Below are 25198 nucleotides of genomic sequence, written 5' to 3'. Positions count from 1 at the left end.
AATGAAAATTCAGGGGATAGTGGCATCTCCCTGGTCCTTTAACAATATCTGGATTTTCGCAAAGAATTAGCAGCACCCAACCTTAAGTGTTAATTACGTGTTTCTAAAGGACCTATATAACAGAGTAGTTGGCAGTGTTCTAGCTTTCGGGAGATGGGAGTGGGTGGGGGTGTGAATATCTGAATATGCATGCACTCGCACATTAAAAATCATTCCAAATGGGAAGAAAAATCACACATTGAAAAAGTCTAAGGAAATCATCCTTAAAGGATCAACAGTGGGCCAGGAACAGTAGAAGCTGAATAGTAGTCTACTTGATAATAATGATTCTTCACTTTTCAAAGGCAAGTTGGGAAGAATGAGAATACCCACATATACATAATTGCAAGGAGAACTTGCCTCCAATTTTACACTGCACAACACTGAACAGAAATCTACAAAACCCTTCATTCTTGCTTATAACACCAGATGATTTTTTTCATTTTTACCACCATATACATAACATTTAAATATTTCCTTATAAATATTTTAGAGCAAAAAGAATGTATTTTGTTGCAGTGGTGGCCCACATCCGTACAAAGTAATATAAGCAACATATATATATATATATATAAATATATATATATATATGTACACATAGATGTATGTATATATATATATAAAATGATAAAGAAAAAGTGCAAAGAGTAACAGTATTAAGTATTTTTGCTTTTTACAGTAGCTATGGTTCAAGGGTGAATATCTATCAAGGATACATAATCCCTGTTTAACTAAAGAGTCAAAAAGAAGCCCACACACCAAAATACTGCATAAATATCAGTCCCTAATTGAGTAACTTCCCTTCTCCAGAATCTAGCATTTCCAGTTTCTAAACTCCTCACAAACAGGAAAAAAGTGGTAAGTGTGCTGCTCTTCCCTCTTTCACTTCCGAAAACTCATCCAAGTTAGTTCATCATTCATAGATTCAAACAAGATACTGAAGAAGTCATTCATCATAATCTGCTTTGCTAAAATTAAAGCAAAACTGAAGGTTTTCTGGAACATAAACTATTGCTCCAGAGTCCAATTAGCAACAGCAAAACTTAAATTACAAGTATAATTTAATGAGTACATTTTAAACCAGTCCCTGGTATCAAAGATAAATTCAGAGTCTACATCCTGTGTAAGGGTCGTAATTCTAAACATTTATGATTTCCTCACCTTTTCTACCAGAGAAAATGCTTCCTGTTAGAATTTGATAAATTCTTATCATTTTACTCTTGGTCTCAGTCTTATGTTTTGAAGAGAGAAAGGCAATTTTCAGCATTTTTTCAAATGTACTTAAATACTTTTAAGTCACTGAAATAATTACAGTTACTGACTTTAGAACTCCAAGTTAAAAAAAAGTTTAATTTCCCTTTAAATATGTTACTAGATATTTTCTGGTTTGTTTATGTTGTTTTATTCTTACTTCAGGCACTGTGATTATTCACAATATTACGACTCTATTATGAACCTAAAATGGTTTCTAAGGTACTATTTGATTCTGTATGTTATATTATGATTGAATTTTTCCCTTCAAGATAAATGGTTGGAAGAGAATTTTAAAGGCCTTAGCACTTCTGCTTAGAGTAGTGCTAATGTGTATTTTTTGTCATGCTTAATATTTAAGCTTCTTCTGAACTAGGAAGACAAAAGACATTGGAAGCTGTAAATTTCCTCAAACTAAATTGTACTCCAACTCCAACATTTTTTGTTCAACATTAAATATTTTTCTTAAAAAACAAGTACATCTTGGGCTAATTTTGAAAAACAGAATTTTTGCTCTAAAATTAACAACACAGCTAAAGGGAAATAACTATTCAATTTCAGCTTCACTAGAACTATGCAAAACCAAGTTAAAGTAGACGACAATTATTTTAATAACTTTTGGTATTTGTTATTACCATGTCTTTAGTACGATATACATTACATTATAACAGACAGCTAAAAAACCACCAGGCCACGTCCTGCACAACTGTAATAATAACAGAGAAGCATTTTATTTGCCCCCATACATTCGCTCAATGTCTTTGAGGTAATGGTTCTTCAGTTCCTTCCTTTTCAGTTTGAAAGCATCAGTAACCAAACCAGTTTCAGGGGTCCATGGCTCTGGGCTTAATCGAACCTTGATTGGAATTTCAAATCGCTCCAATTTCACTGAAATGAGAAGGGTGGATAGGTGGGGGGTGGGGGGATAAGAAAGTGGGGGAGAGTGGCAGAGAATTAATAAATGAATTTTGCAGGATTTACCTAGATAATGCAGGTGATGAGGCAAACTTTAATGATACTACTCACTACATTACCTTACCTTACCTATTCAATACCTTTATATTTCTCACAGTATGCTTAAATTGTTTCAATTGGATAGTTTTGGTCTATGCAGTTTTTACTGTAATATATATGTAGACACCCTCCTCTTCAGTCTTTCTATCTGCTGTTCGCTCTGCCTGGAATGGTCTTTCCCCGGGAGACACAAAGCTCATTTTCTTACTTCATCCTGGTGCCCACTCAAATGTCACTTCCTCAGAGGACTTCCCTGACTGCTCATAATAAACCACAAGTACCTTTGTCTCTCTATATCATCTTACACTATGTTTTCTTCAAAAAACTTACCACCCAACATATTAGCTATTTGTCTCCCCTATTAGAAAGTAATCTCCATAAAGCAAGGTCTTTGTTTTCTTCACTGCCATCCATAAGGCTACATTGAGAGCCTTTAATAAATAGGCCACGTCCTGCACAACTGTAATAACAGAGCAGTATTTTATTTGTATTTTACGAATATGTATTCGTAAATACATATTAACAAATTCTGCAGAAAATTAAACCTCTAGACAACTGTTTTTCATAAGCTTTATTATACATTCAAATCTGAATCAAAAAGGCATTGTGAGTTTCATACTTTCAAATGGTATAAGATCCAGCACATACTGTATTTGAGATAGACAACTTAACAAATGTTGAAAAGAATGGAAGAAAATGTAAATTAAGGATATAAAAGCAATCAGGATAGTATTCAGTAATTTTAAAATTCAAAAAATTATACTCCATCAAGTTACTTATTAATACAAGCTCATCCTTAATATTCTGAAAGTCCATCAACAGCAATGTTAATCTGTAGATGAGCTTTATTTTATATGCAATTATTTTAAAAAGCAATTTTGAAACAAACATCTACATGTTTAAAATCGACTGCTAACAGCCAAGTGACTTGAGAAACAACCTGGTTTCAGTGACCAGCACAAGTAACTCAATTTCAGTGAAGTTTTTGTTCTAATACTAGTGTGAGTTTTATGAAAGCTTGGTTGAGTTGTGAGTTTATCACTAAAATGAGAGAAAAGTATAAAGCTGAGTATGAAAAATAACCTTTGCAATTACTTAGAACCAACTTCCCAAAAGTAATGCCTGAACAGGCAGGAAAGGAACAAAAACTTGCTCAAATTAACCACATACCCTCTGTTGACACAGCTGTTACACAGTGGTGCCTGAAATGACACCATCGCCTCCCAAAGTCACACTTAGATCTCAATGAAACAGTTAAACTCTCAACTATGGATTTTGCTCTAAAACCTTTTATTTCATATTACTTTCCCTACACAGGTCCTATTCCAGAAACCTTGACAACATTGGGACAAGGCAGGCACATTATTTCAGTTGCACACAAGCAAATTAAACATATTTATAAAAGTTCCTATATTTAATCTTTATTAACTAAATTACTGCTCAAAGGCAAAAAAAAAAAAAAGGCTGTATTAGAGGTTTCACTTTCATTTTGGGAACTCCTAAACATAGCTAGTACCACAAGCTATATAGACAGCAAAGGGCCAGCAAACAGGGTAAATTGCCAACAACTGAGAAAGATTAGGGGGAAATAACAACAAAAATGATTTTACATGTGTCATTTTATCTGAATTACCTAGAACATTATAAAATGTGACCAGCAGGTGGTAGCAAATGTCAATTTTTCTAGCCATTGGCAGTTGTCAAATCACCCCAAAACCATTCCATACTTCACGTTATGATATTACCTATACCTCAATTGTATTTAAAACATGAAGAGGAATGCTATAAAATATGTATGATTTCAGACAAATTTAGCCGAACTCAGTCAGGACTATTTCATACTTTTTTGGCATAAGTCTCAGAAACTATAATTTCAAGCAAAAGGTTGGCAAGATAAATCTTTTGTGGCACAGAAATAGCTTATGGTTTATACATTTAGCTCATGATTAGTGTTCATTATACAAATCATGAATTGTTCAGTTTTATTGCTCACTCCAAGCACAGGAAAATTACAGAGGCCTAGCAGGTCCTAAAATTTTATTCCACTTTTCACCTGATTGTAATCCAGCTTGACTTTCCCCATTATTGCTTTTACACTGTTAGAGAGACAATGACAAATTATTCAAGTCACATACTACTCCATTAGCACATTCAGAAAACTAAGGGGGTGGACAGGCGGCTCAGTTGGTTAGCGCGCAAGCTCTGAACGACAGGGTTGCCGGTTCGATTCTCACATGGGCTAGTGAGCTGTGCCCTCCACAACTAGACTGAAGACAACGAGCTGTTGCTGAGCTGCCAGCTGAGTTTTCGGATGGGCGGCCAGATGGCTCAGTTGGTTAGAGTGCGAGCTCTCAAGAACAAGGTTGCTGGTTCAATTCCCACATTGGGCTGCACCCCCTCCCTGCAACTAACATTGAAAACTGTGACTGGACTTGGAGCTGAGCTGCGCCCTACAAAACTAGACTGAAGGACTACGATTTGGTGCTGATGGGCCCTGGAGAAACACATTGTTCCCCAATATTCCCCAATAAAATTGAAAAATGAGGAGCGGATGGGTGACTGAGTTGGTTAGAGCGCAAGCTCTGGGCAACGGGGCTGCCGGTTTGATTCCCACATGGGCCAGCGAGCTGTGGCCTCTGCAATTAGAGTGAGGTTAATGAGCTGCCGCTCAGCTCCCGGGTGGCCGGATGGCTCAGTTGGTTGGAGCATGGGCTCTCAACCACAAGGTTGCCAGTTCAACTCCTCGACTCCCACAAGGGATGGTGGGCTGTGCCTCTTGCAGCTAACAACAGCAACTGGACCTGAAGCTGAGCTGTGCCTTCCACAACTAAGATGGAAAGGACAACAACCTGACTTGGAAAAAGTCCCGGAAATGCACACTGTTCCCCAATAAAGTCCTATTCCCCTTCCCCAATAAAATCTTTTAAAAAAAAGAAAGCCTAAGAATAACAGCCTATTGGCTGAAACACCTTTTGAAAAACTACATTTAAAGAAAAAATTCAGAATTTGTATAAATGAAAATTTTGGCAGCTTGGTAAGATTAATATAAAAAGTGTGCTATATCAATAATACCGTAATGAACAAAACCATCTTTAAGAAAAAATCATTAAGTCACTATCTTTAAGGTTATAAAGTAACTTACTTTTCAGTCTGATTATGCTAATAGGCAACTGTTACTTAAATAACTTTAAAGTGTCCAGAGTTGACTATAAGATTGTTCTTGAGGAAAAAACAGTTTTTCAATTTCAACACGCTAATATTACAAACCATATTTTAAAACCAAAATGGAACCTACGTAGTTAATTCAAAAAATAAACAACAGTAGCCTGGTTAGGGGAATAGGTGTGCATATGTATCTCTGATAGGAGTATAAACTAGTCCAGTTTTTCTGGGGAAAGAGGGAGGTATTTGGCAACATAGGGGAAAACCTTGAAAATACACACTTTCTTTGACTCAGGAATTCCATTTTTAGGGATTCATACTAAGAAAAGCATTATGTAAGAAAATAATTGATTATATAAGATATGTGTTATATTTATTTACATGGGTAAAAAATAGAACTCATCCTAAAAGTCCAACAACAGGGACTTAGTGGATACTCTTATACTGGAAATACTAGCTACCTAGTAAAAATGATAATGCAATTCTGTATCTACTGACTTAGAAAACTATCCATGATGTTGATAGGTAAAGTGTATATACCAGAATGTAATGTCACCATCCAAAGGTAACCATTAAATAATTTTTACTTCCTCCTTTATAATTTTCTGTATTGTCCAATATTTATAATGAATAAAGATAAACTATAATCGGGAAAAGGACGCTTTTATTTTTCAGGAGGGAAAGCAACAGGTTAAATCTAGGTTAATAGCTTCCAACTAAACATGAAGATCACAGTTTATTTCTGCTCTCCCTGGAAAATAATTTAAACAGTTTCAAATAATTTTAAAAATTAAATAGGTATTAATCACAAAGAAAAAACTGAAAGCAGAGAAAGAGGACACTGACTGGAAGAGAGAGTTTGACAAAATTTTATAAGACCAAAAGCAAATGGACTAGCAGTAACCGACTGTGAGCAGAGAGAGCTAAAAGCTAACTGCCAAGAGGCCCACAAGAAGCAAAGGGACCTCCTGAGCCCATGCCTCTGAAGAGAAAAAATAAACGGTACACCAAAAACGGAGGGCTGGCCCTCAGATGGTGGAGAGGACCGCTCTCCTTCACCTTGCTCTTTCCCAGCCAGGCTGGAGACAGGTTTACTTTTTGAGAAATTGAACTAGAGACTCCGGACTCAAGGACACTGGGTACAATAGAGGGAGGTAAATAAAGCTGTAAACAGAAGGATTCAGTGAAGGTAAGACCCACTCACCCTAGCCCTTTTCCAATTTCCTGTATTTGGCTACCATAACACTGGCAGTCAGGCTAATATCCCCCAGGAAGAAGACTGGAGAAATTTGGAGAAATTTGAATAACTTTTCAGTGAAGCCCAGTGAAATTTCCAAATGTGTTTTCAGTACCTCATTCTCAAATGTAAATGGACACATAAGGATCCACAGACATATATATGAAAGGCCATGACCAAAGTAAGCAGACAATGGAACTTGGAGGAAACAGCCAATAACAGGAGAAGAAAACTTCATAAAAGGAATCCCTTTAACATCCTCAGAGGAAAGAGACAACACATTGATTGCATCCATGAAACAGCAACAGGATGCTATTACAAGAACACTGAGAAAGCAGGAAAGAGCCCATGAAATTAAAATTCTGACATTGGAAATTGGAAGTGCAAAAGACAGAAGAGATGATTAAGTTGAGGGACTCTGCCAGAATATAAAACAAAAAGGATAAGATGGAAAACAAAAGAAAAAAAGATAATAAAATTAGGGGATGAAAGCAGGCGGTCCAACGGCCGTATAAAAGTAGTCCCAGATAAAAACACAAACAGAATTTGGACAAGAAAAACTATGAAAGAAGAGCAGACAAGCAAAAACAGATAAAGGCTATTTCCCAGAACTAAAAGGCAGAGACCTCTATTTTGAAAGGGTCCACACCAAATAAGTTTACACAACGATAAATAGTGAACGATCCATACAATGGTATATATGATTATAAACTATCAGAACAAATACTGACCATTCCAAACACAGGCTAATGACCACTTAGCAGAGATGCTGAAACATGCAATAATAGAACTAGACAGGTTATTTTCTATATGACGTTTAATAATTCTTCCAACATGGAAATTCATTGTATATATTTAAGAGGCAGGTTTTTAAAACCCTGTACTTTATTATTAAAACAAAACAATACAGATATCTTGAAGAGCCTAATGCATAAGACATCATTAAATGACTTTTAGGGACTTTAACAGACAAGCAATTTCTTACTTACTGGCATTTGCAGCTTCTCTAATTTCCTTCAGTATTTCCGCTTCCATGGCAGGGTTATTGCAGATATCAACCCAACTTCCTTCCACGCCTTTCTGTTGTGCCAAAAGTGTCAACCTTTTCTGATTAGGAACCACAAAACTAATCACATAGGACTGGTCACTAAAAAAAAATAGAAAATAAAACAAAACAGAAATGAAAACATTGAGAATAATTATTCATATTCAATGAAACAGTACAGATAATTTCAAATAAATATTTATTTTATTTGTTAACAGTTTCATTAAAAAGTAATAAAGCCCATAGGACTGGCATAAGAACACAGAATATAGACCACTGGACTAGAATAGAGCACCCAGAGATAAACCCTTGCACATATGATCAAATGATTTTCAACAAGGGAGCCATAACTACTCAATGGGGAAAAGACAGTCTCTTCAACAAATGGTGTTGAGAGAGAACTGGATATACAAATGCAAAGGAGCGAAGTCAGACCCTTACTGCATACCACACACAAAAATTAAAACGAACCAAAGACCTAAACATGTTAAGAGCTAAAATTACAAAGCACCTTGAAGAAAACGGGAAAAAACTCATGACACTGAATTTGACAATGCTTTTCCTGGATATGAAACCAAAAGCACAGGCAAAAACAAAATGAATGGGAACATAACAAAAATTAAAAATTTCTGTCAAAGGATACAATCAACAGTATGTGAAAAGGCAGTCTGTGGAACTGAACAAAATATTTGCAAATCATGTATCTTATAAAGGGTTAATATCTAAAAGATATTAAAATGCCTATAATTCAGTAACAAACAAACAAAAAAAAACCCAAATAACCCAATTCAAAAATGGGCCAAGACCTAAAACCATAAAACTCCTAGAGGAAAACATAGGCAGTAAGCTCCTTCACAGTGGTCTTGGAAATCATTTTGTTTCCACTCAAAGAGCAAAGGCAGGGCAGGGAGGCCGAATGGCTCAGTTGCTTAGAGCGTGAGCCCTGAACAACAGGGTTGCCAGTTCGAGTCCCACATGGACCAGTGAGCTACGCCCTCCACAACTAGATTGAAGACAATGACTTGGAGCTAATGGGCTCTGGAGGAACACACTGTTCCCCAATATTCCCCAATAAAATTAAAAAAAAGCAATGGCAACAAAAGGAAAAATAAACAAGTGGGATTATACCAAACTAAAAAATTCTGCACAGCAAAGGAAACCATCAACAAAATGAAAAGACAACCTATGGAACTGGAGAAAATGTTTGAAAATCATGTGTCTGATAAGGGGGTTAATATCCAAAACATATAAAGAACTCATAGAGCTCAATAATAAAAAACAAACAAACAAAATCCCAAACAATCCAATTTAAAAATGGGCAGAGGACCCCAACAGACATTTTTCCAAAGAGGACACAGATGGCCAGGCCAACAGGCAGAGGAAAAGATGCTCAACATCACTAATTATCAGGGAAATGCAAATCCAAACCACAATGAAATATGACCTCACACCTGTTACAATGGCTATTATCAAAAAGACAAGAAATAAGTGTGTTGAAAAGGAAACTCTTATGCACTGTTGGTGGGAATGTAAATGGTGCAACAACTATGGTAAACAGTATGGAGATTCCTTAAAACTTTAAAAATAGAACTACCATGTGACCCAGCAATTCCACATCTGGGTATATATCCAAAAGAAGTAAAAGCAGGATTTTTAAGAGATATTTGCATATCCATGTTCATAGCAGTATATTTACAACAGTCAAGAGGTGGAAGCGACCCAAGTATCCACTGACGAATGGATAAACAAAATGCAGTTTCTATACATACAGAATAAATTATTCAGCCTTAAAAAGAAAGGAAATTCTGACACATGCTACAATATAGATGAACCTTGAGGACATTATGCTAAGTGAAATAACCCAGTCACAAAAAGACAAATACTCTATGATTCTATTTACATGCAGTATCTTGAGTAGTCCAATTCACAGAAACAGAAAGCAGAATGGTGGTGCCCAAGGAGTGGGAGGAAAGAAAAATGGGGATTGTTTAATGGATATAAAGCTTTAGTTTTACAAGATGAAAAGTTCTGGTGATTAGATGTACAACAGTGTGAAGAGACCTAACATTAGTAAACTGTACACTTAGTCATGGTTAAGATGGTAAATTTTGTGTCTTGTGTTTTTTACAACTGAATTTTTTAAAGGAAGTAATAAATCCCATCAAAATAAACCATATTAAAATATAAAGAAAATCTCTCAGGTTTTGGATTTAGAAAATGTGTACTAGCTGTGTTACCTTCTTGGGAAAATTACTTATGCTAAGCTCAGTTGTTATGGATGGTAAATGAAATAACTTGGTAGCATAACTAAGTATTTGGCAAGGCACAGTAAGAGTCTAATAGTTAAAATGTCTGAATTATACCAAATAATCTTCAAGCTGTTGAATCCAAGAATGAGAATTTCAAAAATGCATAATACTGCCCAACTCTCAGGAAAGTTTGATGTTTCCCTTACAACACATAATCAAAAAATTTTCCCATTATTCTTTTACTGTAAGTATATGAAACACAAATACAACTTTTAACATTACCTTTTGGCAAAAGCACAGATGTTGTCAATAAGTGGACAGTTCTTCAGCGCAGCTTCCACTTTTCCAAGAGATACATATTCTCCTGCTTGTAACTTCACTAGGTCTTTCTTACGATCTGTAAGTCATAAAGCATGTTAAGTGATCCATCATCCATTTTATTAAGGTCCGTACAATTCTGATTTTCTTTCAATTTCATTGCCTTAATCTTTATTTACAAAGGTACTACCACTTGTTATATATAAAATCTTGTTATACATAATGTTTGCCAATACATAGCAGTTTAAAAAAATGCCTAAATAAGTACTGGCTAAAATGTTACACCCTATACCAAAAGCTCCAACATCTTATGTCCACAATGCCTCTTGGGCGGGAGGTAAACATGAGGCAGGCCTAGAACAGGGTATATTATGGGAGATTGTTATACAGAACCACATGCAGGTGAACAAAACAAGAACTCTTCTGAACAATTTTTGTTTTCTCATTACCCATTTTCCTGCCCATCATCCCCATCCCCAATGCTCCTGCTGCCCCTACCACTTACTAAGGTGCAGGCACTGCCCTGCTCTGAACATTTTACATGTATCAACTCATTTAATCCTAACAAAAAGCCTACCAGGTCAGTATGCTTGTCCCTATTTTACAGATGGAGAAGTGCAGACGTAAGTTAAATAACTTGCCCAAAGTTTAAAACAATGGAACCATCAACCCTATTAATGACTTGACCTATATCACCTTTCATGTATGCAAAAACCATGAAAAAGGAATTCACTGACCAATAATCTGTAAACATCCATCAGGATGAAATTCTCCAATATCACCAGTACAAAACCATCTTTGTCCATTTTCATCCACAGAATAATCTTCTGCTGTTTTCTCTTCATTTTTAAAATATCCCATGGAGATATTTTGTCCACCGATTACGATTTCGCCTCTGGGGTTTGGCTTGTCGTGAATTGTATAACCGCCTGGAAATTATTAAAGCAAATTAGTTATTGTTCTAAAACAAATTTACTTTAACTAATTCTTTTTTGTAAATTAGTTTCAGGTGTACAAAACAATGTACTAGACATTTACACCCCTCACATAGTGATAAACCTCTCCCCCAATCTATTACCTGTCTGACATCCTATATAGCTGTTACAATTCCACTGACTATATTCCCTATGCTGTACTCCACATCCGGTGACCATATATATGTGTGTGTGTGTGTGTGTGTATATATATATATACACACACACACACACACACACACACATATATATAAAATTACAGTTGACATTGAATTAATTCTTAAAGCTCTTTGCTAATACTTTTATGTTGATCAAATTGTACATCATTATATAGGAGGATATTAGTTTGCATTTACTCAGATTTTTGTGCAGATAGTGGGTGACTGTGATTTCAGGAACACCAGGGAAAACTCAATTATAATCACCAACCATCACCTATCCCAAACCTTCTCATGACCACAAAATTTCACACTTAGAACATTATTGAAGCTTAGGGTTGATAGAGCTCTGTTAAGATAACATTACCCCCAAGGGTAACGCTGGAAGCTGTTACAAGTAAATTAGTAACATATTGATATCAATGCATTTCAGATTTATCCTAAGGAGGTTTTAATCAAAGGGAGCAGACAGTAAAGGCCTACCAAAGGCAACACTGTTAAGTGAGAGAGAAAAGGAAGCTACAGGAAACAGGAGGGAAATTTTCTTAATTTTGCCAATCAGTCATGACTTTTTAAAAATTAAAACACTGGTAACCACTAAACTAGTGTCTGTGTCTATGAGTTTTTGTCTCTTTGTTTGTCTTGCCCTTTGTTGCTTTCAGTTTTATATACTACATGTCAGTGAAATCATATGGTTCTCGACTTTTTCTGTGTGACTTACATATTTCTCTAGATGAGGGTAAACAAGGTTAAATATATGGCGGTGAACACACAACGTGATATATAGATGATGTACTACAGAATTATACACCTGAAACCTATATAACTTTACTATGGTCACCCCAATAAACTTTAAATTAAAAAAAATAAAACACTGAATTGACAATAACTATTAAAATATGTAATCACTATTCATTACCTGTTTATTACGGAATAATGCTTACTTTAAGGAAAATATACAAAAATCTGAATTCATAACCTGAGAAGCCGATTAGATTTTATGTCATCAAAGGATTAAAAGCAGACTTCCCTTCAGCTGTTAGATGCTCTTTTAAATGGAAAACTATTCAATATTTCAATGTGACAAAACCCATTGTATGTAAAACATTAAACATCATCCTATATATAAAGCAAAGGTTCCTTCATAACAAGGAAAACTCCAAATAAATACATGACCAAAATGGAGACACTCTGGAAAACTGACATTAAAGCACGATACCAGAAAATCAGAAAATAAAAATAAAAGGCAAAAATCTCCTTACCAAGTTTTATGTATCTTGTTTCTGATTCCACTGCTTAATAGACAACCTATCTCATAAAACAATTTTGAAGGTGATGCCCAATACACAAAGACACATATACTATCTGTATTTTCTTCAGATTTTTTTTACCAAAACCACATACCATGATTTATTAATTGTTTTTCCATAAATTGATTTTTCTTGAATTTTGACAAAATGCTTAATTATATCATTATAATCAATTTTTTAAATTTATTGGGGTGACAATTGTTAGTAAAATTACATAGATTTCAGGTTTTCATTCTAAAATTGCAAGGCATTGTCACGGGAGAAAGGAGGACTTATTCAAGAAGATGTAAAAACACTCTTGGGAATGACTGGCTCTTCAACGTGGCATTTAAGAAGGAATGGCTATTTGTTCATATGAGGCATTAGCAATAATGCACATAATAAGAAAGTCACATAGGAGAAACACTGTTAGAAAGTTTATGTCAAATAAAACCCATTCATTTTCTGGGGGTTGACCAATGTAAGGGATGTCCCAGAAGCTAACTGATCCTTTAAATTCTCAGTCTGTGGCTCCATCCCAAGGTGAATATTCTCTTTTAAAATCTTAAGCTCTTTAATTATTCTTTCTTTGTCTAGCAAGGCTAGGCTGTTAATTACTTCTATATTTTGTAATGTATATATTTAGTATTTTTCACAATTTCATCATAGAAAGACTGGTCTCCTTTTTCTTTAGCTGATTCATATACAATGTCTATATAGTGCAGGTTTCCTCTAAGTGGCTTACCTTTGCAGTTACTTATATTCAACTATACAAATAGCTGAAGAGTTGAGTCTCAACTATGAAAATGTTTGCTGGGGTCAAGATCTAAGAAGGGGTGTGTGTGTGTGTATGATTAGTCACTCTATCCACTGAAAATGATACACATCCTTCTACCCCAGGGACTGCCCCACTAAGAATTTTTTCTTCTTTACCATTAAGTATTCCCAAGTTCAGAATCATCATGCCTAGATTCTAGAGATTTTCTTTTCCTCTTGAGAATCTAAAGATGTTACTGAGGAAAAAGAAAGCACAGGGAACAAGCAACAATAGAACCTAATACATTAAAGAAATGGAAATCATTAGGCAAAATGGTTTTCAGCATATCTAGAATGAGCAACACTTGTCATAAAATTCTTACCTTCCTGCCAGTCTTTTAGCTTAATTTCACAGCAAATAAGAGGGGCTCCAACTCTTCCAGTAGTATAGTCAGTAACTATGCGGGTGGGGGGGAAAGCAATAAAGATATTATTTGCATATCAAATTCCAGACTGGCACTAATGTGATAACAGGAATACTTCATTTCAGTATGAATGAAGAAGAGTACCAAGTGTGATCATTTTTCAGTATGTCAATTTCATTTCAACAGTGCAATTGATTCCAATGTCATTACATCATTTTTGCTTCTCATGCTATTATTTCAGATAATTAAGTATAAAAATCTGTTAAAGGAGAAAAGCTGGCTCCACCATTATCTACCTAGGATTCTGATAAGACAGATTTTGATTGGAATTCTTTCTCTATCACTTACTCATTGGCTGTGTAATTCAGACAAGTTATTTAACCTCTCTAAGCCTCCATTCCCTCATCTATTAAGTGGGGATAGTAACAGAACCAAATTCACATAATTTTGTGAGGATTAAATGAGATGATATGTGGGCAGTGCTTAACACTTCTTGGCAAAAATAAATTGTCCAATAAATGTTAGCTGCCATTATCAAAGATGACGATGATGACATTATCCTTTTATAATTTGTGATAACAGCTAGCAATAATCAAATACTTATCAACAGCCTATTATGTACCTAGCATTGTATTAAATATTTGTGAGGACAATATAAGGATAAGGAGACTGTGCCCTCAATGAGCTTACAAAGTACCTGGAAAGAAATTTAGAACACATTTAAATACTAAAACTGCATCGTACTGATGGTGAGTACAACAGTACCTTAGAGACTAAAAAGATCTATGTAAAATGAAACAGGTGGGGAAGACTTAATTGAAGAGTTGTGCATTAGAAGATGGCTATGACCAGTTAGGGAAAAGGGCACTCAAAGAGAAGGGAACAGAAAATACAGAGAGGTGAGATTAAGAATGCCTGTATGAGAAAAGGTGAGAAGATTGGTTAGTCTGGAGAAAAGAGCTAGGTGTGTATACATGTGGGGGAAAAATGGAAAATAATGATGGGTAGACACAATGGTGCCAGATTAAAGATGTCTTGAAAGCTAGGCTCACCAGGTATGAAGCAGTGTTTCAGGTGGATGTGTCTGACAGAAGCATACAGGATGAATCAGAAGTGATGTAATGGAAGCAGACACAACAGTTGAAAGGCTGTTACCTCAGAGCACTGTGAAGTAAAAGATTGGATGCCAAAGGTGGCATGTAGGGGAAGGAGTAATCCAATGAAGAAATGAGAAGATCTGATGAAAGTTAAAGAGACTAAAATTAAAAATAATCAGAGGACTTCAAAACTAATGCCCTGAATGACTTTAAGGATGATAACACCACTGTCACAAACAATTTGGCAATGGAGAAATGGTTTGGGATTGATTTTTGGACACATTAAGTTTAAAGCTTACATGGGCTAATCCAAATTAAATGAATGAATGAATGAATAAATAACTGTACCCACTGTACCACAACCTTGAGTGATTCTGCCCCCCAGGGAATATTTGGCAATGTTTGGAAATATTTCATTGTCACAACTTGGGTGAGAGGGTTACTATTATACTACTACCTAGCTGTTAAACATCCTCCAATGCACAGGAGAGCCCCCACCAATAAAGAATTATCTGGTTCAAAATTTCAATAGTGCTGAAGTTGAGAAACCCCACCATAGGTTGCTGAAAATAACGGAAGAGAAAGCAAACAATAAGTCAGAGCAACAATAGCTTTTTGAGTAAAAAAAAAAGTAGTATTTTATTCCAAGAGTGTAGTTCTCTCCAAGGAAGTGATCATTTAGAGAGAGAAGATTAAAGGGCCAGGGTGACAAAATTTTGAGACAATGTGGCATAAATATATAAAATATATAAAAATAAAGGGTACATATGACAGTGAACTAAAAGTTTTTAAAACTAAAATTACATAGGTTTGCACTGAATCCTGATATAACTTAAGAAGTATAAAATGATCAAAGGGGCTTTATGAGTAGCGACCAATATAAGATGGTTTGCCACATTAAAAATGCTTACCTTCAGTAACTGCCCCAGCCCCACATGATTCTGTCAATCCGTAACCCTGACCAACTGGGCAACAGAAGCAGACATTCATGAATCGGTGTGTCTGAGGAGACAGCGGGGCGCCACCAGACAGCATCATACGGACATTCCCTCCTAGCAGAGCCTTCACCTTTTTAAATAGTATCCTTAATAACAGGGAGGATAAATTATTTTAGTACATGTATGCATTATTCTTGGCAACATACTAATTTATAAGTTCTAGGAACGATTTCTCAACTTTGGTTGAGACATTAAATTTTAGAACCATGGTCATAATGATGTTAACAAAGCAACAAAGTAACACCTTGAAAAAATGCCAGATAAACTCTTAAAAATGTAAACCAAAAAAAATGCACTCTCGGGAAACTGCTTTGACACACAGTAAATAAAAGAAAATGATGATGTCAAAGGAAGAATTTTTTAATTATCTTTGGAACATTTAGTCATCTATCTTATCTCACTTCCAATGAAAAATGCTTCCCCACCTCCATGTCCCAGCACAACATTGAAAATAGTAGGTTGGTGCAAAAGTAATTGCAGTTTTTGCAATTATTTTTAACCTTTTAAACCATAATTACTTTTGCACCAACCTAATAACTATTATACAGAAACAGACTCATAGATAGAAAACGAACTGATGGTTGCCAGATGGGAGGGTGTTTGGAGAGCTGGGTGAAAAAGGTGAAGGGATTAAAAAGTACAAATTGGTATTAAGTAATTACAAAATAGTCATGGGAATGAATGCAAAGTAAAGCATAGGGAATATAGTCAATAATATGGTAATAATTGGTAATAATATGTTACCAATTTTTTATGTTTACCAATAATTGCCGATAATATTATTGGTAATAATAATATGGTAATAACTATGTATAGTGCTAGTTGGGTACCAGAATAGTCAGGGGAATCACTTTGTAAAGTATATAAATGTCTAACCACTATGCTGTACACCTGAAATTAATACAATATTGAAGGTCAACGATAATCGGAAAAAAATAAAATAACTGTTATATTCATATCCTTATACTATTTCATGAAAACAATAAATATAAGAAATCTTCATGCAGACTAAATCTTAAAAGTCACTTTTTAAAGTTAGAAATGCCACTTTTTAAACTCTAATGTCTTGATTCAAAAGTCTACTCTAGCTTTTCTTCTTGAGACCAAATTTTATAATTAAATCTTAAATATTTATTCAATTATTAAAATTTGTTAAATTGCCAAGATCAGAGTTCAGGGTCCTCTGCTTGCTGTATAAGCAATGATGCTTCAAAGTAAATACAAGAGAAATTCTACCTTATGATCATGGCGGTGAAGCTCAAATTAAATTAACTTGCCATTTACTTAATTTTCTTCCAGATGTAAAAACAAAAAAACATTTAAAGGCTCAAATTATAAAATGTACTTACAGATTGCAAAGTGGTGCATCATATCCCTTTTTGATCTGTTCCAATTTGTAGTCATAGCCTATCTTGAACAGAGTTTTCTGAATATAATTCATCTCTTGAACTTTGCTCATAACATTCTTATAAATTCTATCCATGATTTCCTATAAGGTAAGCAAAATATTCAATAATCTGAAAAGAATACACCAACATCGAGAAAGTCTTTAGTTGACGATATCTTATGTACAATATCTTATGTAAGTTTTTAGTATAATGGGTATATTTATTATATAATAAATTTCACTGACTTTACTTGCTCACTATTTCAAAAAGACTAAATAGGGGTCTCTTCCAGTTCTATATACTAGATTATCTAAAATAATTTTTAAATGTGACATAGAATATAAATGTTCACCTCTCACATAAAGATATACTTTTCTTAAAATTCTGTTCTTTCAAATATATTCACTTATTCTCAAATAGCACCAAAACAGCCAAGTAATCTGGTCTAATCCTGATGTTTCTCTTTATTATTATTAACTTGTGACTCTTACATGATGAAGAGCTTTACAGTTTCTTAAAAATCTTATGTCCCTGTAATTTAGGCATTTCTATTCCATTATAATACAAGCTAAGATAATAATTGGAGAAAATAGAATAGGATTCTTGGTCACAGCTCCTTGGAAAATTAGAAGGAGGACTAGGTTTGGGATATATTGACTCCCAAGGTAATATATACAAAATAAAAAACAAAACAAACTAACTAAAAAGCCCAGACTCATTACTAAATTATGCGGGGTTTTTTGAAATTACTTTGCACAAGTTAAGAATACTGTATAAAGAAAGCACACCTATTTATAAATACCTAGTTTTAAACATTTAAAATAGCAATTAGTGTAAATTCAGTTGTGCTACAATGAATAACTTTATGAAGGACTCTTAATAAAAGGAGGGGCAAAGATAAAGAGCCATTCACAAATAAGGACAGCAGAACCATCCCTTGGCATTATTCTAAGTGAAGTAAGTCAGAGGAGAAAGACAAATGCTGTATCTCACTTATATGTGGACTCTAAAAAAAGTGAACTCATAGCAACAGAGAATAGATTGCCAGGAGCTGGGAGGGTGGGGGAAATGGGGAGATTTTGATTAAAGGGTACAGACTTCCAGTTATAAGATGAATATGGTTAACAACAATATATTGTATACTTTACAGTTGCTAAGAAAGTAAATCTTAAATGTTCCCACAACACATACACACAAATGGTAACTATGTTAGCTGGTTAATGTGTTAACTAATCCTACTATAGTAAAAATTTCACAATATATAAATGTATCAAATCATAATGGTGCATACCTTAAACTTATACAATGTTACATGTAGGTTTTATCTCAACCAAGCTGGAGGGTGGGGCGGCTACCATGGCATTCATGCATGAAACAATGTTGTCTCCATTTCCACCAAAGGAATCACTATTGCATAACTAAAGTATTTGTCTAGATCTGTGATTGAGAAATCTCCAAGTTCCCTAAAAGAGCTTTAACATCCTGTAACTATCACTCTTAAAAGCGTATGGGATTTGGGGTTAAAAAAAAGCATATGGGAGTGAGACAAATGTGAGACTGACAGTGCTTCCACTGCTCCTCCCAACACCAAATACCAATCACAGGGACAGAAAGGCCTCAAAGGCAGTGTTTCTCATAAGGATTTTGAACACAATACAGATGCAACAAGTTAGCAGGATTTATTGTTAGCACATCAAGTAATCTTTTTCCTTACCCTAATATTACATGATGTTCAATTGAGTCACTGCTTATACGAAGTAGTGACTTATTGTGAATTCTCACATTGTGAATTTTACAGTACTAACTGGATCTTTTACTCTAGCTCAGGAAAAGAACAAACTCAGAAAACAGAATCTACCAAAACCAATTGTCAAAGTCTTTTTTTTTTAATTCTATTTATAGAGGAGTGTGAGGCACTAAGGGAACCAACGTTTGGTGAAACATTAGTGGACTAGCAACACGGGAGATTATTAACAATCTTTAAGCCTGAAGAAGGAGAAAAGTGTTACTGGAACCTGAATGAGTACTGCAGCCATGAGAAAGACCTGGGTACAATCAATGGGAAAGAGACTGTCCAAAGGGTGCCTGACAACTGCCCAAAATTGCAGCCCAGAATGGAAAGAGCAAAGGCAGTAAGTATGCAGACTACTCTCTCTTCCTGCCATCTGATCTCTCATGAATGGCAACAGTTGGCTGAACCCAACCGGAAATCAGAAGGCAGGCAAACCCTGGTAATTCATTAACAGAAGTTAGCCTCCCAAGACATAAAGTAAAGAAGAATGGAGAGTGGGCAATTGGAAGATACACTGTGCATCAGGTAACTCCTTTCATCCTTTCATCCTTTCCAGCCTAAATTTAAACATTACTTCCTAGACACCTCAGCCCATCCCACTCCCTAACATTGTTCTCTGATAGGGCTTACTAAGGATTCCAGTACTTTGGGTAATAAAGCCAACATACTGTTTCCCAAAACAAAACAACACAAACAATCTTAAGTAGCCACAGTGGTTAAGAAGACTCTGGGATCAGACCGGTCGAGTTCAAGCTTTAATTCTACCACTTATGGGCTGTGTGACCTCATCCAAGCTTTTCTCTTTATAAAATGTGGATAACAGGACCTGTCTAGCAGAGTCTTAGGGTAGATTAAGTGAGATAATGTACCTAAAGCACTTAACACAGTGTCTGGAACACAGTCAGTACTACCCTACCTATTACTACCGTCATTTCAGTTTGTAAGCTTGATGAATTCTACAGCACCTTTAAATAAGGCACCTTAAAGAAAAGGCAAAGGGTACTCTGACCTATTCTAATTCTTCGGTTAATTGGTAATGTTGTCATTAGAAAGTTTAAAAAAAAAAATCACAGTGTCTTCCATCTGTAATTCTTAGAAAAATTTGGTCTGAACACTTCATTTTGTAATCTCAGACTTTCCATGTGCAAAGACAATTCTGTGAAAGATACTGGGGTAAGATTTAAACTCTGATCATAATACAAGCAGTAGTGAGAAACAGCCCCACTGGAGTTTCCAAAGCCTGAAAGTGGCAGAATATATTTGATTAGGTTGGTGCAAAAGTAATTGCGGTTTTTGCAATTATTTTTAACCTTTTAAACTGGAACTACTTTAGGCCCAACCTAATATATATAATTTGAAACACTGTTAAATATTTCAGAATTTGTCAAATTTACAAAGCTGTAAAATGTAGCATCTTATTTTTTTTTGTAAAAGGCAGTATTTCACATAAGAATTTTGAGTATCTGGAATTAAACTGTTTTTCTTTGGGAGCTCTCTCAAATGACAGGTTTTTTTTAGCAATCATAAGGGTCAGGAGGCTTGGATGATTCTAAACTCAGCTCTGTAACCTTAGAAATGCTGCCTCAGTTCTCCAGGATGGCCTAGGTTTCTTCATTTTTTAAATTAAGCAATTAAAATCATCTTCAGAGTACATTCTACCTTTAAAATATTATGACAAGTCTTCACACTATATAATTTGAACTTGGTCATTTTCATCACCTAATTTTCAAGTATCAGCAAACTACCAGACATACATTTCAGAAGTTTGGCATTTCATCTTTTCCATATTTACCTAAGATTTTAAGGAACACACTTGCCATAATTACAATGAAGTAAAGATATTTTAAAATGTACATAAATACCTAAGAATATTACTTTTTAGTAAGTCCAAGTGTGGATTTCTGGTCAAGATGGCAGAGTAGATAAAGTCTATGCTTGCTTCCTCTCACGACTACATCAAAATTACAAATAAACTACAGAACAACCATCACTGAGAATCACTGAAGTCTAGCTGAACCAAAACCCTACAACTAAGGGTACAAACAAGCCACCTTGAGACTGGTAGAAGGAGCAGAGACGCGGAATGGGCTCGTCCCACACCCATGTTTGACCATTAAAAACTGGGAGGGATATCTTGGCTGCAGAAGTCCCCCCGTCCCTGGAGGAGCGAGGAGACCCAGACTCAAACCAGGCTCCCCAGCCCAGGGTTCCAGTGCCAGGGATATTAGTCCCCATAACTTCTGGCTGTGAAAACCAGTGAAGAGTATGGCTGAGTGACACCAGGACGGCTGCAGTCCAAGATGCTTCTCTTAAAAGGCCCACGCATGGACTTACTTGCTGACAAACTCACTCACTCCAAGCTTCAGCGCTGGGGCAGAAGCTCAAAAGGCAACGAGGACACAGGGGGAGGAACTGAGTTGTCTGGCTACAGGATGAAGGCTGGAGGGGCAGCTTTCTCCCTGCTAGAGGAGCTGGCGGAATCTACTGTCTCACTGTTGAGCCGTCCTGCCTCCAGTTGTGTAGTCGCCGGGAGACAACATGTCTGAGTCTCCATCAGCCTGGCTAACACTACCCACGAAACTCTGCCCCACCCAACTTTCGGGCCCATCCAAACCGTTCCAGTGGCTTTTCCATTAAAACAGCCTGTCTTGGTTCATGCTGAAGACTTTCCTAAAATCTTTCAAAGGTTCACAAAACCCAGACAAGCAGCATTTGGCTTCGACATGTCCTGTACCACTTGCTGAGTAGCCCTAACCTAACACTAGCCACAGCCAGCCACAGTTCATGGCTTGGCCTCTTGAGGTACCTTCAAGCCCAGCATGGGTGACAGCCATCTGTGGACTGCTTTGTGGCTCATGCCAAGTGGCCCTGCGCAGGGCACAGGCTGTGGCTGAACTTGGCAGGATACAACCTGTGGCGGGGCCCTCCCAGGAAGCACCAGAGCTGGCATGCCTGGAGGCCAGCTTTGGACAGAGCCAGAGTATCACCCAGCCACCTCTAAGAACAACACACCCAAAGGGCAGACTGGGCAGGCACCAGAGCCCTGTTAAAGCAAATCCTACTCTATAGGTTCAGCCCCTGCTCCACAGCTCCTCCACTATAGTCATGGCCAGTCTCACAGCCAATCAGGCCCAGGGTCAATCCCTTCCGTTGACATGCAAACAGCAACCAAGGCTCAACTACAAGAGGAGGGCACACACAACCCACACAAGGACACACCTGGAGTACACAGCTCAGGTGACCAGGAAGACTTTGCCACTGGGCCCCACAGTGCACCTACTACATAAGGTCACTCCACTAAGATCAGGAGACATAGAAACCCTACCTAATACCTAGAAACAAACACAGGGAGGCAGCCAAAATGGGGAGGCAAAGAAACGTTTCCCAAATTAAAGAACAGAACAAAGCTCACAGGGAATATAGTCAATAATATTTTGATAGCATGATACGGTCAGTGTGAGATGGTTGTTGGGCTTATCATAGTGATCGCGTCTTTAAATATATAAATGTTGAATAACTATAGTGTATACCTGAAACTAATGTAATATTGTGTATTGTCTACATTTTAATAAAATTATTTTTAAAAAGTCAAAGTACAAGCAATAAATGACATTTATACTCCGTACTCACAGGAACAGCTGCCATGAGCGTAGGCTTTAGTACAGTACAATCTCCTTTACTTCCTTTTTTAATTTTGCTGGACTACATTGAAGAAAAAGTAAATAGAATCAGGGAAACCAACCTCAGCAAAAAATGATATAATTCAAATATTAACAATAACAAAGGCATAAATTTACACATGGAATTTGATCTTCTACTGCTCTGTGAGTTACCCATTATAACTATCATAACCTATAAGTCTGCCATGTACGTGCTTTAGTGATTTATCCTGTAGATTATTTCTTTTAGCACATTTCAGTCTGCCTTAGAGGGGAAACTTTGATCCAGAATCAAGGAGAAAGGGATATTTTGGTAAATCAAGAATTATTAATAACATTATCATCAAACATAGGACAGACCATACATTTTCAACAAAACACCTCAATCAAGGTAAATCAAACACTACAACAAAATTGAAGAAACTTGAACTATATTTGATTAGACAAAAAGCAAAGCCACATCTCAAAATCACCAATATGAACATCAATTAACACACAGAAATACTAATTTGGTAACACTTTGGTTGACAGAATACTGAAGACACTGCCAGTGATCACGTTGGGGTATACACATGTATACACAAATGTGTACACATTCTTCTTTTCTTTCTTATATACACAAATACTATTTGGGATTCCAAATGTGAGATCAGTAGGTAGAAAAATTGATAGCTGCCCAGTGAAAGAGGTAGATAAAAATAAGAATCTGCTATAATGTAGATCATCAGTCTGTAAGTTTAGCTGTATCACGTGTCAGCCATGGCCAACACAGGCAAGAAGAAAACCAGCTCTTAAAAACTAGTGTGATCCACTAGTATCACCAGCTCCGCCATATAGAAGGTTCTGCTGGTAGAACTCAATAGCTTTTATCCTACTTTTCTATGACAGATGGAGAAAATAAAATAACTCATTTATTTTACACGTGTGCAAGTGTGTGTACATCTGTGAGTGGAAACCTATACCCTGCATGCACACTATACACAGAGGGCTGCTCTGTAGAGAAAAAGATGGGTTCTTAACGTCCTTTAAGTTGGAGCTACCATCTATGTGCTGCTGACCAAAATCTGCAATAGAGAGCAGTTCCAGAAGAGCAGTAGCCACAAAGAGCCCTTCTTTCTTTCTTTATTATTCTTTGTAATATTTGAGTTCTTCTTGTCTTTACTATGATCACAGTAACCCTAGTTATGACAATATCACTATCATCTGCTGGCTTCTACTGTAGTGCCTCTGGTTTCCCACCTTTTTCTGATTTCCTATGTGAGGAAGACTCCTAGATTTTAGATTCCTAGTCTGACTGAGACTCTTTATAGTAAAGTTTATTAAAAAGGTACTGTGTTTTCCCCGAAAATAAGACCTAGTCAGACAATCAGCTCTAATGTGTCTTCTGGAGCAAAAATTAATATAAGAGCCGGTATAACAATTACATTACATTACATTACATTACATTATACCAGGTCTTATAGTAAAATAAGACCTGGTCTTATAGTAAAATAAGACCTGGTCTTATAGTAAAATAAGACCTGGTCTTATAGTAAAATAAGACCTGGTCTTATAGTAAAATAAGACCTGGTCTTATAGTAAAATAAGACCTGGTCTTATAGTAAAATAAGACCTGGTCTTATATTAATTTTTGCTCCAAAAGACGCATTAGAGCTGATATTCTGGCTAGGTCTTATTTTCAGGGAAACACGCTAGGTGCGAATGCTCCTGACAGACAGTTTTGTTACAGACTTTTAATGTACTACTTGGCCTAAAAGACAGAGAGAATGAAGTCAGACCAGCAACAGTTTCCGAGTGCCCTCTTTCGTCACGCTGAGGCTATTGTTATCAGAAAGGCAGTGAAAACAAAGGTTGCTAGTCTCCAGCTTCTGAACTTCCCTACTGGGGAGAAGAATCATACTCAATACTTACTGAAATGTTTCTCACATTTTGAAAACATCTGAACACAAGAAAAACTCACTACAAATGCATTAAATGTAATCATCACAGATTTTTCTTTACATTTTTTTACAATTTATTCATAGGTCTTATTCATAAGTCTTATTCATAGGTCTTATTCATAGGTCTATTTTGACTTTATTAAATCAAGTCATTTATTAGTTTACATGATAATTTACTTATTCTCTCCATGACTACTATTCTAGCAGATTTTAAATGTGAACTTTTAACTGAGTGGTCTAGTGAAAACAGCTGTTCTCCATCTTACAAAGAGGTTGTACTCCAAGTACAAAGTAGGTAGGTAGTTGTTTAGAACAAAAAACATTTTTTCATGGAAAAGCCACTTTAAAAGGTGGTTGGATTATCTGTGGGAGGGATAGTGGTAATGACTAGGAAGGGACACAGGAGA

The 25198-nt window shown here is 36.1% G+C and overlaps 1 protein-coding gene across 2 annotated transcripts in view; it reads right to left on the bottom strand.

Moving 5' to 3' along the window:
• Window positions 1–1448: 1448 nt before the first annotated feature.
• ACSL4 (acyl-CoA synthetase long chain family member 4) overlaps window positions 1449–25198 on the bottom strand; it is an 81753-nt gene continuing 58003 nt past the window's right edge. For both annotated transcript variants that reach the window (XM_081043681.1, XM_081043682.1), the window contains exons 9-16: window positions 22823–22894; window positions 17362–17501; window positions 15926–16098; window positions 13876–13950; window positions 11053–11244; window positions 10280–10394; window positions 7693–7850; window positions 1449–2178 (exon numbers count right to left, since the gene is read on the bottom strand). In XM_081043681.1, the coding sequence (XP_080899807.1) occupies window positions 2021–2178; window positions 7693–7850; window positions 10280–10394; window positions 11053–11244; window positions 13876–13950; window positions 15926–16098; window positions 17362–17501; window positions 22823–22894 (1083 nt within the window). In that variant the 3' untranslated portion in view covers window positions 1449–2020. The remainder of the gene's footprint in view (window positions 2179–7692; window positions 7851–10279; window positions 10395–11052; window positions 11245–13875; window positions 13951–15925; window positions 16099–17361; window positions 17502–22822; window positions 22895–25198) is intronic.

This window comes from Rhinolophus hipposideros (genome assembly GCF_964194185.1).
Source record: "Rhinolophus hipposideros genome assembly, chromosome: X".
Taxonomy (NCBI): domain Eukaryota; kingdom Metazoa; phylum Chordata; class Mammalia; order Chiroptera; family Rhinolophidae; genus Rhinolophus; species Rhinolophus hipposideros.
Note: the sequence above shows the minus strand (reverse complement) of the source record. Positions and strands in the feature narration are given on the sequence as shown.